At 46.3% G+C, this 15979-nt stretch overlaps 2 protein-coding genes across 7 annotated transcripts in view; one reads left to right on the top strand and one right to left on the bottom strand.

The window, feature by feature from the left end:
- Positions 1 to 15861, bottom strand: part of syk (spleen tyrosine kinase) — a 22671-nt gene extending 6810 nt beyond the window's left edge. For 2 of the 6 annotated variants that reach the window (XM_057018157.1, XM_057018162.1), the window contains exons 1-4: positions 6088 to 6272; positions 2492 to 2901; positions 1796 to 1956; positions 358 to 493 (exon numbers count right to left, since the gene is read on the bottom strand). In XM_057018157.1, coding sequence (XP_056874137.1) covers positions 358 to 493; positions 1796 to 1956; positions 2492 to 2893 — 699 coding nt within the window. In that variant the 5' untranslated portion in view covers positions 2894 to 2901; positions 6088 to 6272. Of the gene's footprint in view, positions 1 to 357; positions 494 to 1795; positions 1957 to 2491; positions 2902 to 5362; positions 5476 to 6087; positions 6273 to 7097; positions 7171 to 15660 lie in introns of those variants that run through there. The other 4 variants (XM_057018161.1, XM_057018160.1, XM_057018158.1 and 1 more) reach the window with 4 other exon arrangements.
- LOC130516847 (stromelysin-3-like) overlaps positions 1 to 15979 on the top strand; it is a 98394-nt gene that overhangs the window by 81589 nt on the left and 826 nt on the right. The window lies entirely within an intron of this gene.

Here is a 15979-nt window from a genome sequence, read left to right as displayed (position 1 = left end):
AAGAGAGACATTCTTGGATTAGGACAATGTCCAACACACATCAAAAGAATATTCTGATGAATTTATCATGTCATGCTTGATAAGAGGCAGCAGCACTGATTCTCTGAGACAATGAAGAACCTGCAGAGGCTCCGAGTGTGTCTCAAAGGGCCAGAACCAAAGAAAGCAGACCATGAAACTGCCCACCACCACAAGCTTCTGTGGTCAATTTCATCCAAACAAAGAGGCTGAAAAATCACCTCGGATTTTCATTTGTATGAATCTAAAAATACAGAATCTAAAACTTAGCTCAAAAATAACTTTTTTGAACAGAACATTAATAAATCAATAAAAAAGGTCAAACAGTCCCACACTAACCTGCCACAGGGTGTCAAACTTCTTTCCATCTGGTATGGACAGTTTGCCTATTTGGTCCTGGTCAATGCGGTAATGCATGACCTGTCCTTCGTGGATGATACACAGAGCATATGAGCTCTGGTCCCTCTGACGAACCCTGGAGACACAGAAGCACGAGGAGAAGGAACATTATCTCATGGGACATCACAAGAATGTCAGTCAGTGGCATCGCAACTACCTCCACCTCACCTGTGATACTACAACTACCTCCACCTCACCTGTGGCACCACAACTGCCTCCACCTCACCTGTGGTACCACAACTACCTCCACCTCACCTGTGGTACCACAACTACCTCCACCTCACCTGTGGCACCACAACTACCTCCACCTCACCTGTGGTACCACAACTACCTCCACCTCACCAGTAGCACCACAGCTACCTCCACCTCACCTGTGGTACCACAACTGCCTCCACCTCACCTGTGGTACCACAACTACCTCCACCTCACCTGTGGTACCACAACTACCTTCACCTCACCTGTGGTACCACAACTACCTTCATCTCACCTGTGGTACCACAACTCCATTCACCTCCATGACTCTACCAGTTCCATTCATCCTCCACTGAGTAGGCATATTTTTCTTACAACTCACAACAGAAAAACATCACCATAAATGTGTATTAATTTTAACGTACAACACCTGCTAGCATGATGTATATATGAGAGCATGAATGCATGCTTTTAAACTTACTTTCCATTTATTTATGATATAAAATGGATCCGTCTTGATTGCACATGACTGTTGTTGTATATTGGCTGACAATAAAGTCAATCTGAAAGCTGAATCTGAATAAGCATCTCCTCAGTTCTAGCCTTCAGTCTGACATGTTCCCTGTCATACAGCAGAACTTGGCCACACATACATGTTCCAATCAAAGAGATTCCAGCGACATTATCAGATATGCACTCATGTGTATGTCCTCATTACCTCCGCCCCACCAGTAGCACCATAACTACTTTCACCTCACCTCACAATGCTTTTTTTACTTTACATTCAAAAGCAGAACTTCACTGAAGTTTTACTTTCACTTTATTGGTTATGAGTCATGTGCGTACACTTATCACAGATTATTATATGTAATAACAATATGTGTTTCACTGAAAATAGCACGTTTCCTGTTGAAGGCACATCTGTCAATCTTCTCGTTTGTCTATTTGAGGAAGCAGGCGTGTGCATGTGTGAGAGAGAGAGAGCGAGAGCACGTTCTTAACTGCCAGTTCAGTTGCTAAAAATGTTCTTTCCATTTTTTCTTCTCAACATTTTCTCCCAATAAACCGAAAACATTGAACGTTTCTCAGTTAAATGTTGAAACTGTTGATTTGAGCTTTTCTAATCAAACTCTGACTGAGGTGGGCTGCTGCTCAGGACAAAAGTCTTGACATGATTGTTACTCACAGGAACTTTCCATTGGGGCGGACGCCATTTTGAAGCCTGGGCTCAGAGTCTTCTCGCGTTATTGCTCCATGAAACCAAGACATCTTTTCATGTGCGGTGGTGGCAATCAACTTCTCCAGCTTAGGCCTTTGGCTGATAATAGCCTGCTCCAGAGCTGCACCCTGCAGGCAAGCGTGAGCTACAATGAAGCTAAGAGCACTACACAAGGTCAGAAGATAAGTCACACTGTTGGTAATGGAAACCCTGAGGGAGACTAGCGAGGCAGATCAAGCCCATCTCAACACTTCTGCTGGTGCCTCCATGGCAGCAGCCAGTCCAGTAGGTGTGACATATGAAAAAGGAAGAAGGTACTCTCACAGAGAATAGGCTGAGTGTATCTAGCTTTAGTCAAACCGTACATCTGCTAAGTCTTTGCTTGAACCAGGAGTTGTTTTGTGTTTCCTTGTCAGGATCTAATGCAGCTAGGCATGTATGAGAACAAAATAGCTCCTAGGGCTTTTCTGGGTTGTTTCTGTCTGAATCTTCAGTAATTAGGATGTAATGTCTCCGGCCCTGCTCTCCCTACCTTCACCCAACTCACGGTGCAGCAGTCTGAAGCTCTTTCCGAGGATATCAACACAAAACTGATGCAAACTCAACACTAGATACAGATGAAATAAGAAACGTCCACTCGTTGGTGTCTCCATAGTTACCTACCTGCAGGTTCCATGTCTGCTGCACATACTCTCGGATCAGCTTCTCCTTCATGTCCTCAAACAGTCCAACCTTTGGTCTCATGTTCTTGGGCCTGTTGCAGGGCCTCTTCAGCAACGACACCAGGCCATCCGTCACCTGGGAATGGTAATCAATCACATCCACAGGGTGCTTGTGGGTCTTCCCCCCAGGAATAGCGTATGTTTCATTGGCTCGTCTTTCGATGCTGTAATGGTAGCAGCGGTCTGAGAAGGAGACAGAGAGCGCAAACCCTCCCAGGTTGTTTCGGCTCTGTCGTAGGAGGTACAGGCCGTTGACCATGCCGGCCTGCTGCAGGTAGTCCTCTGCTTCTTCCCTTGTGATTTCACCATAGAAGAAGGGTAATGTGTTCACTTTGTCATCCATGATGGCCCCTGGAAGAAAATCAACCCACCACGGTTACCAAGGATGCATAAAGGATGATACATTTACAGACATCTCATTTATGAGGGAACCAAAGAGGGAATGGAGTGGTGCCTACAACCATTAACACAACCACTGCAGCAGGATACTCAGGTTGCTGTAACACTTTATGCACTGGCAGCATTTCTACCGAAGATTAAAGAAAACCGAAATTCCAGCATTGATGTCTGTGATTTCCTGCTATTGTTGTAATTAAACACAACTGTAGCTGTTAAAAATCTGTTTTGTCAATCTCTTACTGGTGTGTTCTTTACAGTCTAATGTTTCAAAATAAATGTAAATAGAAATATCCACGAGTTTATTTTTTAATACAATTTCTACTTCTGTTCACAACAGTAGTAACAGTAGTAACCAGTAATAACCAAAGTAGTAAGTAACCAAATTCCAACTCCTTTATTTAAGTAACCAAATTCCAACTCCTTTATTTAAACAGTCAGGGGAAACGTCTCTAGGTGAAAACTGTTGGTCTTGAACTTCCTCTTTTATTTGGAAACTAACTTGTCCTTGTGTGGTTCCTCCTTCTTTGAGTGCTGGGCCCTCCCTGTTGTTTCCCATAGGCTGGTGTTTAAATAGTCTTGTCCTGTGATAGTTCCTTTTCAAATGGTTCATGTTCAATGGTTCCTCCCTGTTGAAATGTTCCAGCCATTTGTCCAGTTATGTGATGAGTCCAGATAGTAATCCTACTCATTAGGTCTCTCCTTGCTGTTCTCTGATAAACGGTGGCTGGTGGTGCATTTGAGACCTGGTCTTGTGTCATGTCGCAGGACAGCATACTCAGTAGCTAACAGTCCAACAAAGGCTGATGATGATGGATAATTAATCGTTTGTGAATGTCTCCAGCGCTCCACATCTCTTCAGTACTCAGCCTCCATCTGGTCTCCTGGGGTTCAGCCTCAGGGTGCTTGCCCAGCACCCTGGTCTTTATCTCCTTTGGCCAGTTTCATTACCATGAGGGTCTTTGGTGATGGGACTGGTGATGGGAGGTGCTGATTGCTCTGACCCTGTGCTTGTTCCATTAAGTTGACTTCTCTTAACATCTGGAGGGGGTCGACGGTCATCAGTATTTGGCTGAGAGGGCTCAGCCATGAACAGAACAACAGTGGTGACAGAGCATTATTTTGAATTTTGCCTCCAGGGTGAATTTCCACAGTCTCATCGAGTTCTGTCTTAGATTCCTGTTGAACTTGGACATGTCCCAAAGGCTGGAGCTTCATATTTGTGGTGACGTTTGTCTGGTAACCTCCTGTTTCATTTTGAAATGTAACTCTAGTCACTTGCCGTTCTGCTGCCCGATTGTCTTCCTGAGTCCTGATGTCTTCTGCCTGCCCTCATGCCAACCTGTGCTGGACGGTTCCGTCCCATCTTCATTAACCTCAGCCATTTCATTTGCACCTTTGGCCTGATTATTGTTTAGAGAGAGATTTCCATTGTCTTTTGTTAAGCCGCCATTTTGAAGGAGTGATGTTGATTTGCTTAATCTTTGATAGACTCTGATTCATTTCCTCCATCAGGACTGTTTTAGTTCAAAGTCTGAAAGCCCTATTCTGCTCTCACTTTGTCAAGAGGCTACTCGGTTCTGTTAACTAAAGTCACCATTTAGTTTATCAGCCTCCGCGTCTGAGTCCCGACCTGACGATACAACTGTGAAACACGGCCGCTGGGCCACCACATCAGTGTCACGTTTCACGCATCCTGGGCCTGACACGTGAGCGCATTATACAGTACCATAGTCAGACATAAAAAGGCAAGAATTTCCAGGTTGTCTCACAAAAGAACGTGCCGAATATACGAAGAATATATGTTACTCTAAAATTGCACTTATCCTTTTTATTGAAGGGTTTTCATCAGTTACAGTTACACAAATATATTAACGGCTCAGATAACACAGAAACATGACAAGAGTCATCTAAATAACAAACAAAGTGCTAAATAATAATTGAAGAAATGTTGTGAAATTTGAATGTATAACTTCCACCCAGAAATATCATCATGACGCCATTTTTATGGTCCAACTATGGTAGCCTTTGTAGCAGTGCACCTTCATACAAACGTGCACGTGTCATGCCTGAGAGGCGCGAAAGGCAAAACGTGCACGGCGTGTTTCACGCTTTGATGTAATCATGGTTTGGACAATATTTGCCTTGGCGGCTCTGTGTTCTGCTTGAGCAGCTCTTCTGAGCCAGTAGTCAAGGTCAGGAAGTGACATTTACAACTCTGCAGGCTTTCATACTCCATCCTTCACCGCTTTTACAAGTTGCTGCTCTAATTGTACAGTTCAATTATTGATTCTTACAGTGACTGAATGATATTTTTCACCAACAACAACTTTTCCTGTTAGACTATTTTAAACTACTTCAGTAAAAGTAGATCAGTGAAATCATCATCCGTTATTGATTTTTTTTAGAAAATTACCAGACGTTTTCTGGCTTCCTGATTATCTTTCAGTCAAATGAGTTCTCGTCAGCTCTGGTCAGATTCCTCTCAGCTGAACGTCTGCAGACATTCACAGGGGTCCACACAGCTCCCTGTTCATGCAACAACCATCAGACCACTGTGGGTGCACTGACACGCCAGAAATGACCCAGCACATGTTTCAGCATTTATTGCTGTCCAAGTCATTAGTGTGAAGCCATTTGCAGATACACACACCCATGTTGTCTGCAAAAAGATGTCTGTGTGTGTGTGTGTGTGTGTGTGTGTGTGTGTGTGTGTGTGTGTGTGTGTCCACTTGTGTTTTGTTAGTCGTCTCTTTACACACCAACACACACACTTATTAGAGCTAATAGCTGGCATGTGAAGAAAAAGTGCACCATCGTTGTTGAAAAAAGCAGAAGATGTCACTGTGAAACTGCTGAGGTGATAAATTTAACGTTGAACCAGAATAATAAAAATAAACCTGTCACAGTTTCCTGTATGTCTTAAAATATGGAAATGATCAGGAAGGAATAAAATACATTTTCACTTTGAGTTACTTCTTTATGACATTGCATGAGTTGGGTTATTTCAGTTATTTCACTTTAAAGTACATTATTCCTCAATTTAAAAAAGCAGCACCGATTTTCCAAACTGACATAATTTCTAAGACTGTGACGAGAAGCGTTTCTTTTGTCAGGGAAGATGAGACAGAGGTGACTTACGGAGGTGAAGGATTTGGATTTGCTGGGAGGAGATGTTCCTCTAGCTGTGGTGCTTCAGGCGCTGAGCCGTCATCTTCAGTTCATCCTAAAAGCAGAGGCACCAGTTTGATGGTGGTGGTGGGTCCCAGCAGGGTAACAGTAATGTCAGCTTCACTGCAGCTTCCTCATTTCAGCTCTCTTCACATTTACATTCTCTGACTTCCTTTTTACTGGGAGCTTGACCAACATTTTCACAGGAAATTATGTGACAACTGTATTTTACTTTATGCCAAATGACCCTCAAGGTCCAATTTTTCACGTGTTTTCACTAAAATAGAAGCTGGTGTGTATATGTGTCACTGTTAATTTGTTGTTGCCTCTATCTCATGTAATTTAATATACTTTATTATGTCTGTATTATTCAATAAAATTTAAAGGACATAAAAAATGTATTTGAAAGACTAGACTATTGTTTATATCATTTAATGCAATAATCACGTTTCTGGAGAGCAGTTCAGTCGATCAAAGGCACCAATACATTGTTCTGCATTGAGAATAATAAGAAGAAGGAGAGGAGGTGGCATACCTTAGTTACAGCAGTTGAATAAATGTAATAATGTTTTCTTATTTCATGCCAGAGGCTTTGATATGTGCTAACGACTGACTAACTAATGGCTTCAGGCGTTCAGTGAAACAATCAGCCGGACGTGTGTGAGCTCTTTCTCACACTCGGAAAGTCTTGGCCGACTTTTTCCACTCAGGCGTCTGTACATTTGCTGATTGCTGCTAATGTATATCATAAATTCATATGTAAATAATAAATATTAAACCATTGATGTTTCTCATCTTCACTCTTTCTGTGTTTAGAGACAGAAAAATATGTTTGAAGAGGTGAATAAAATGTCATATTGTGAGTTTTAGAGGTCTGTTAATCTATTAAAGCCCGAAACATTCAAACAAATAAGATTAAGAAAAATAGAGATTGATTTACATATTAATCCTTATGTGTGAAGTCAGAGTTTAAACTTTACCATTCTACTGGCCACGCTGTTGCATCAGGAGGTTTTTCTACCACTCTCCCTGAAAACCACCAACTGAGACAAAGACACGTTTATGTGCTGGTTTGCTGCACAGAAGGTGATTCTACCGTGTCATGAGGGCCTGTGGTCTGGTGCCTCCCTGTAGACTCACACGAAAGGAAGTGAAATGCCTTCGCTTCCTCAATGTAGATAAAAGTATCTTAAAGGCTATAGTATGCAACAGCGCATATGTGGACATTTGATGTGCTCCACTTGTTAGCTTCAGTAGACTTCAGAGTGGATTTGATAGCAGTTTTCAGTTGGCAGGCCTTTTGCTCACTGCGCAAGACTTTATTTTTGCCCTCGTTAAACACAGACATTCAGTCAGAATTCATTGGTTGGGTCCAATATTCTCTCTTTAGTGCTTATAATCCTAAGAGGGTTTGACGAATACTGTGAGTGATTATCAGGAACCTTTGCAGGGTCTGTCTGAGATTACAGCTCAGCCACAAATTACTCAGGTTTGTCCAGTTACGTCTATCAGCATTTACATCGTTGCAGTCAGGTGTGCAGCTAACACAGCCTGTGGCGTGGCTGAGGTATTTTATTAGGAGGCTTTAATGAGCCGGGGGGGGATTTGGTGTGTCAGCAGGCTTTTATTGAGCAGTGGTAGATGGAGGCATGATGTTTCTGTATGGACAGGTTTTTCTCTGTGCCCCTATTATTGTTACCATGGCGTTAGCACCCCAAGTCTGGTCGTTCTACTGGGAATAGCCTTTTACATTGAAGACACAGCTCAGGTCCTGAGTTGAAATATACTTTCGGATCACCGAAGTCCCATCCACCACTTGTCCCAGTTTATAGACTCTTCCTCCCCAGAGATGAGTCCCACCACTGTGGTGTTGATGGCAAAGTGAATATGTTGCTATTGCTGCGGTGGTGGGAGAAGGGTCCTGACTGCATAGGGTGTAGAGGACGGGGCTCGGAGGGTTGGGGAAGAGTCCTACCATCACCCTCTAGAAAAGATCATTCCAGCCTTGGAAAAGACGATCTGTCTGTCTGTCTATCCACCCAACTGCCTGCCCATCTACCCATCTGATTACCTGTCAGCTAGAAACACCTTCTCATATTCCAGGTACCAGCACAGAGGAGTGCTCCTCCGTGAACCATCACCTTATCGTGGCGGAGGAGTTTGCGTACCCTAATGAGCCTGGGAGCTATGCTGTCTGGGGCAGTTTGCCCCTGGTAGGGTCTCCCAAGGCAGATTGGTCCTAGGTGATGGGTCAGACAAAGAATGGTTCACAAGACCCATCACGGAACCTCTAAAAGGGAAGCCCGGCCCGGACGGTTACCGGGGTCCCACCCTGGAGCCAGGTCTGGGGCTGGGGCTCAATGGCGAGCGCCTGGTGGCCGGGCCTACGTCCATGGGGCCCGGCCGGGCCCAGCCCGAACCAGCTATGTGGACAATCCCGTCTCCAATGGACCCACCACTCGCAGGAGGAGTATGAATTGTCGAGGTGGCTGTCGCGAGCTGTGGCTGCAAGGTGCTTGTCGTGGCGGTCAGGCTGAAGAAAGAGGCCTACAGGTCATGGCTGGTCTGTGGGTCTCTGGAAGCAGCTCATCGGTACAGGTTGGCTAAGTGGGTTGCGGCCGCGACAGTCGCGGAGGCAAAAACTCGGGCATGGGAGGAGTTCGGTGAGGCTATAGAGGAAGACTTTCGGTCTGCTCTGAGAAGATTCTGGCAAACTGTCCGGCGCCTTAGGGGCGGCAGGCGACAACTTGCCCACACCATGTTAGGTGTGCGTGGGGAGCTGCTGACGTCTCCTGGGGCAATTATCCGGCGGTGGAAGGAATACTTCCAGGAGCTCCTCAATCCTACCAACTCATATCCTCAAGGTGGAACAGAGTCGGATGACCAGGAAGTGGACCATCCAATTTCCGGAGCGGAAGTTGCCGAGGTAGTGAAACAGCTGCCCGGCAGCGGAGCTCCGGGAGCGGATGAGATCCGACCGGAGTATCTTAAGGCTCTGGATGTTGTAGGGCTGTCCTGGTTGACACGCCTCTGCAACATTGCGTGGACATCGGGGGCAGTGCCCTTGGACTGGCAGACCGGGGTGGTGGTCCCTATTTTTAAGAGTGGGGACCAGAGGGTGTGTTCCAACTATAGGGGGATCACACTCCTCAGCCTCCCTGGGAAGGTCTATGCCAGGGTGCTGGAAAAGATGATTAGACTGATAGTCAAACCTCTGATTGAGGAGGAACAATGCATGTTTCGTCCCAGTCGTGGAACCACGGATCAGCTCTTTACCCTTGCTGGGGTGCTTGAGGGGAGTTGGGAGTTTCCCCAACCAGTCCACATGTGCTTTATGGACTTGGAAAAGGCTTATGACCAGGTCCCCAGGAGCATCCTGTGGGGGGTGCTCCGGGAGTATGGGGTGGAAGGTCCCTTGATAAGGGCCGTCCAGTCCCTGTACCAAAGAAGCTGGAGTTTGGTCCGGATAGCCCGTTGTAAGTCGGACTCGTTCCCAGTGAGGATTGGACTCCGCCAGGGCTGCCCTTTGTCACCGGTTCTGTTCATAACTTTTATGGACAGAATTTCTAGGCGCAGCCGGGGAGTGGAGGGTGTCAAGTTCCGTGGGCAGAAGATCTTGTCACTGCTTTTTGCGGATAACGTAGTTCTTCTGGCGCCATCGAACAGGGACCTCCAACAAATGCTGGGACGGTTCGCGACCGAGTGTGAAGCGGCAGGGATGCAGATCAGCACCTCCAAGTCAGAGTCCATGGTCCTCGCTCGGAAAAAGGTAGAGCGCCTTCTCCGGGTTGGGGAGGAGGTCCTGCCCCAGGTGGAGGAGTTCAAATATCTCAGGATCTTGTTCACGAGTGAGGGCAGGATGGAACGGGAGATCGACAGGCGGATCGGAGCGGCGTCAGCAGTGATGCACGCGCTTAACCGATCCGTCATGGTGAAGAAGGAGCTGAGCCGGAAGACAAAGCTCTCGATTTACTGGTCGATCTACGTCCCAGTCCTCACCTATGGCCATCAACGCTGGGTGATGACCGAAAGAACGAGATTGCGGATACAAGCGGCTGAAATGAGTTTCCTCCGCAGGGTGGCCGGGCTCAGCCTTAGAGATAGGGTGAGAAGCTCGGACATCCAGGAGGAGCTCGGAGTAGAACCGCTGCTTCTCCATATCGAGAGGAGTCAGTTGGGGTGGCTCAGGCATCTGGCTAGGATGCCTGCCGGACGCCTCCCTTTAGAGGCTTTCCGGACATGTCCCACCAGGAGGCAGCCTTGTGGCCGACCCAGGACTAGGTGGAGAGATTACATCTCTCGCCTGGCTTGGGAGCGGCTGGGGGTTCCCCCAGAGGAGCTGATGGAAGTGGGCGGGGAGAGGGCTGTCTGTGTATCCCTCCTGAAGCTGCTGCCCCCGCGACCCTGATCCGGATAAGCGGGAGAAAACGAAATGAGCACAGAGGAGATGAGCAGCAAATTCTTCCAGGCCTGAATGCTCCTACACCACCCACACCTGTGACTTATCGCTACATCTCAGAGGACTACAACACCAGAGGCCATGAGCACAGCTTGTCCATAACAAACACCATGTTCAAGCATGCACCACCAGTGCACAAGGCATCAGGACACCTTGGACAGGTGGTCGATGATAGACTTTATTGTTGTCTCATCTGATCTCCAGCCATACTTCTTGAACACTTGGGTGAAGAAAGGGGCTGAGCTGTCAACCGTTCATCACCTGGTGGTGAGTTGGATTCGGGGGAGAACGCTGGACAGACCCAAATATATTGTGAGGTTCTGTTGTGAACATTTGGCTGAGCCCTCTGTCAGGGAGGTCTTCGACTCCGACTGCCAGAAGAGCTTCTCCCAAATTTCGAGAGAAGCTGAGGACATTGTGTCAGAGTGGACCTGTTCTAAGCCTCCAATGTTGATGCGGCAGCTTGGAGCTGCGGAGGAAAGGTCTCTGGTGCAAGTCGTGGCCACAATCCCCAAATCCAGTAATAGACACAGGAAATAAGGAATGACGTCAAGCCAAAGAAGAAGTTCTACTACCGGGGGAAGTAGTGCTCTGCCAACACTGTCTACACTGGTGGTGGGGAGCTTCTGACCTCAACTGGGGATATTGTTGGATGGTGGAAAGAATACTTCAAGGAACTCCTCAACCCCATCGACACACCTTCCACTAAGGAAGCAGAGGTTGGGGACTCCACAAACACCCAAGGCAAAGTCACCAAGGTAGATAGAAAGCTTCTCTGTGGCAAGGTTGAGATCCACCCTGAGTACCTGGAAGTTGTAGGGCTGTCTTGGTTGACATGCCTCTGCAGCATTGTGTGGCGGTCAGGAACATTGCTTCTGGAGTGGCCAACCAGGGTGGTGGTACCTCTATTTAAAAGGGGGGACCAAAGAGTGTGTTCCAACTATAGGGGATCACACTTCTCAGCCTCACTGGGAAGGTCTATGCCAGGGTACTGAAGAGGAGAATTCAGCAGATAGTCAAACCCCAGATTTAGGAAAAACAATTTCCCCCCAGCCGTGGAACACTGGTTCAGCTCTATACCCTCCACAGGGCGCTTGAGGGTTATGGGAGTTTGCCCAACCAGTCAACAAGTGTTTTGTTGATCTGGAAAAGGCATTTGACCCTGTCCCTTGGGGCATTCTGTGAGGGCTGCTTCACGAGAGTGGGGCCTATGGCCCTTTACTAAGGGCTCTTCAGTCTCTGTCAACCCTTAAGCAGAAGCTTGATTTACATTGCCAGCAGTAAGTCATGCCTATTTCAAGTGCATGTTGGACTCCGGTAGGACTGCCCTTCATCACTGGTCCTGTTCATAATATTTATGGACAGAATTTATAAGCGTAATCAGGGGCTAGTGGGTGTCCAGGTTTTGAACCTCATGATTTACTCACTGCTATCGGCTCCCCAAGGAACTGTGCTGTCCCCATTTCTGTTCACCACCTACACAGCTGCCTTCCAGTACCACTCTGAGACATGTCACCTCCAGAAGTACTCGGACGACACAGCCATAGTCGGCTGTGTGGAGAATGGACAAGAGGATGAATACAAGGACCTTGTGGAGAGTTTTGTTAGGTGGAGCAGGGAGAACCACCTGCAGCTCAATGTGACCAAGACGAAGGAGATGGTGGTGGATTTCAGTAAAAGCAAGTCCCCACCCTCACCAGTCTGCATTAGTGGGAAAGATGTGGAAATAGTCCCATCTTACAAGTTCCTGGGTGTTCAGCTGGACAATAAACTGGAGTGGTCCACAAACACCGATGCTGTCCACAAGAAGGCCATGAGCAGACTCTACTTCCTCTGGAGACTCAGGTCCTTCAGTGATTGCAGCAGGATGCTCCACATGTTCTATCAGTCTGTCATGGCTAGTACCATCTTCTTTGCCATAGTGTGCTGGGGTGCAGGCATTAAAGCTAAGGATGCCAACAGACTCAACAAACTCATTAAAAAGGCAGGGTCTGTTGTTGGCTGTAAACTTGCAAACTTGGACGAGGTGGTGAGGGACAGGATGGTGTTGAAATTGTGGACAATCATGGACAGTCCCTCCCACCCCCTCCATAACACAGTGGACAAACTGAGAAGCAGCTTCAGCAACAGACTCCTGCAGCCTCGCTGCTCTAAGGAACGGTACAGGAAGTCATTCCTGCCGTCCACCATCAGACTGTATAACTCATCCTAACCCAGTCAATAACAATAATTGTTTAATGTTTATGTTGTAATTTTATGTAGAATATAAATATAGGGGGAACATACATGGTCTCCAACGAGCCCTTAAACTCCTTCACCCCAATATATTTTTCTGAGGCGTCTTCGCTGTTGAAGGATGTTTTACCAATGATAGGCAGATCTATCCTGGATCAGATCAATTGTTCTTTAGTGACAGGTTATGTACCCCAGTCCTATAAGGTGGCAGTGATTAAACCGTTACTTAAACATCGCTGGATCCTGATGTGCTAGCAAATTATAGGCCAATATCCAACCTTCCTTTGGTTACTAAAATTATTGAGAAGGTGGTGGTGACTCAGTTGCTGGAGCACCTGCAGAGAAACAGCCTGTTTGAGATGTTTCAGTCAGTCATTAGAGCTCAGCACAGCACAGAAACAGCACTTCTTAAAGTTACTAATGATCTTCTTATAGCTCCAGATCATGGACTGGTCTCTATGCTGGTTCTGCTGGACCTCAGTGCAGCTTTTGATACAGTTGATCACAGCATCCTGTTACAGAGACTGGAACATGTGATTGGGATTAAAGGGACAGCACTAGACTGGTTTAGATCATGTCCATGGCGTTCCCTCCTCATACAGTAGGGTTAGCCATGGAGTTCCACAAAGTTCTGTACTTGGACCAATCCTTTTCACCTTGTACATGCTTCCCTTAGGGAACATTATTCGGCACCATGGAATAAATTTTCATTGCTATTCTGATGACACTCAGCTATATCTATCCATGAAACTAGAGGAGACAGAGCAGTTAGTGAAGCTCCAGATTGGTCTTAAAGACATAAAGTCCTGGATGTCCTCTAATGTCCTCCTTAATTCATAGAAAACTGAGGTCATGGTGTTTGGTCCTGAACCTCTCAGGGATAGATTAGATCACATGATCATTTTAGATGGTATCTCCTTAGCATCTAGTCTCTCTGTGAGGAATCTTGGAGTAACTTTTGACCAGAATCTGTCCTTTAACTCACACATTAAAATAGTCTCTAGAAGTGCCTTTTGTCACCTGAGAAATATCACAAGGATCAGGAAACCACTGACGCGGCATGATGCTGAAAAGTTAATTCATGCTTTTGTTACTTCCAGGCTGGACTATTGTAATTCTTTATTATCAGGGTGTCCAAACATCTCTTTAAGAAGCCTCCAGCTGATCCAAAATGCTACAGCTAGAGTTTTGACAGGTATTGACAAAAGAGATCACATGATTCCTGTACTGGCGTCTCTTCATTGGCTGCCTGTTAAATTTAGAATCATTTTTAAAACCCTTCTTCTGACCTACAAGGTCCTCAGAGGCCGAGCTCCATCCTACCTGGAGGAGCTAGTGACACCTTATCATCCAAATGGACCGCTCCGCTCTCAGAATGCTGGTCTACTTGTGGTTCCCAGAGTCTCTAGAGGTAGAATGGGGGGCGAGCATTTAGCTACCAGGCCCCCCTGCTATGGAACCAGCTCCCTGTCCAGGTACGGGAGGCTGACTCCATCTCTACTTTTAAGATTAGACTTAAAACCTTCCTCTTTGAAAAAGCTTATTGTTAGTAATTCTGTAATTCCAGTTATTATCCTAGACAGGCAGAATTATCATATTTAAAGGGTCGTCTAATCATTAGGTTAACATCTTAGTTCTGCTGCTATAGGCCGAGGCTGCAGGGGTCCAGATACATGATCACCTGACAGGCCTCTGTCACCCTGCTGGGTCATGGCTGCCTCTCCTCTCCTCTCCTCTCCTCTCCTCTCCAGGACCTACAGCATTTACTGAGGCTGTTTGTAGTAGCTGGTGTAGACGGAAGCGGCTGGAATGAGAATTAGAATATCCAAGACCGGAACCATGAGTCGAAACTGGAAAAGGGTGGTTTGCGGAGGTTCACCAGTGAGAGAAAGATGGAGCATGAGATTGACACCTGTTTCAGACACCTCTCCAGGGAGGTGTTCCAGGCATGTCCCACCAGGGGGAGGCCCTGAGGTAGACCCATGACAAACTGGAGAGACTGTGTCAGCTGGGCTGGGAGTGCCTCAGAATACTCCCGGAAGAGCTGGAGGACGTGTCTGGGGAGAGGGCAGTCTGGGCATCACCATTTGGGCTGCTGCCTCTCGGATAAGCAGAAGAAGACGAGACAATATTTTTAAGGTGATAGTAGGCTGACTCTGTAATGGTTTTAAGATGGCTGTTCAACGTCTATGACCAAAACCAAATTTCTAGCTGGGTCTGCCATTTTTAACTGAAGATGAAAACTCCCTTTCTCTTGTTTGTTTGTGGCACAAAAGACCATTAACTTAGTTTGTTCCTTGTTTAACTGAAGACAATTCTGGCACATTCAGTCATTGATTTGATCATGCATTTTATCTGCATAGCTATGTTACTTTATTTTGTTGCTTTCTGATCTGATTGACTGGTGAAAATACTGGTCTCGTTATATTTTACATCAATTGAAACAATGTAAAATATTTGTCAACAATTCAAGCCAACAGAACACTTCTCATAGCTGACGAATTCATTTATTAAAGGCAGTAAGTGGTTTGGCGTTTTAATAAATCAAGAAAACGACAAACAATTTAATGTTAAGCGACAGATCTTTCTGCATTTGACGCTGTCTACATTAAGTTTGACCCTTTGCGCTTCCCCTAGTACCTCAAAAAAACGGCAGCTTGTCGGTTACGAGCTTTCTACAAATGCACGGTCCATGAGGGGATAGCCAGAGGGGGGGCGCGTCTCGACGCAACATACTTTATTTTGTAACAAAAGCTGTATTTATGATGCGCGTCAGTGATGTGCATGCAATGAGCGATGCAACAGACGGCTGGTAAAGCGCTGCAGGATGGTGGGCAGTTGTGTCTCACCTCTGCAGAGCTGCAACCCTCTGCGCCCTCCGTGAACACAGGACGGATAATGGCATCTGCAGCAGCCTTCAGTCTGTTATGATGCCCGATGTTCGCTTCCGGGTCAGGACGGCCTCCTATTGGATAATTACACTACCAAATTCATTGAAGCGACTGGTTAAACTGGTTATTTTATCCACTTTTATCAGAATCTTCATTCAAGCCCGAGCAGATACTAAAGGACGACAGGGTCCGTCTGTGAAATGAGTTACCGCCAGCAGGTGGCGATGTTATGTTTTCGTTGATTCTTTTCTGTCCAGCCTTTAAAAAAACACACACA

The sequence above is a fragment of the Takifugu flavidus genome, chromosome 20, assembly GCF_003711565.1.
Source record: "Takifugu flavidus isolate HTHZ2018 chromosome 20, ASM371156v2, whole genome shotgun sequence".
In the NCBI taxonomy this organism is placed as follows: domain Eukaryota; kingdom Metazoa; phylum Chordata; class Actinopteri; order Tetraodontiformes; family Tetraodontidae; genus Takifugu; species Takifugu flavidus.
This window is presented reverse-complemented; position numbering and strand designations above follow the sequence as displayed.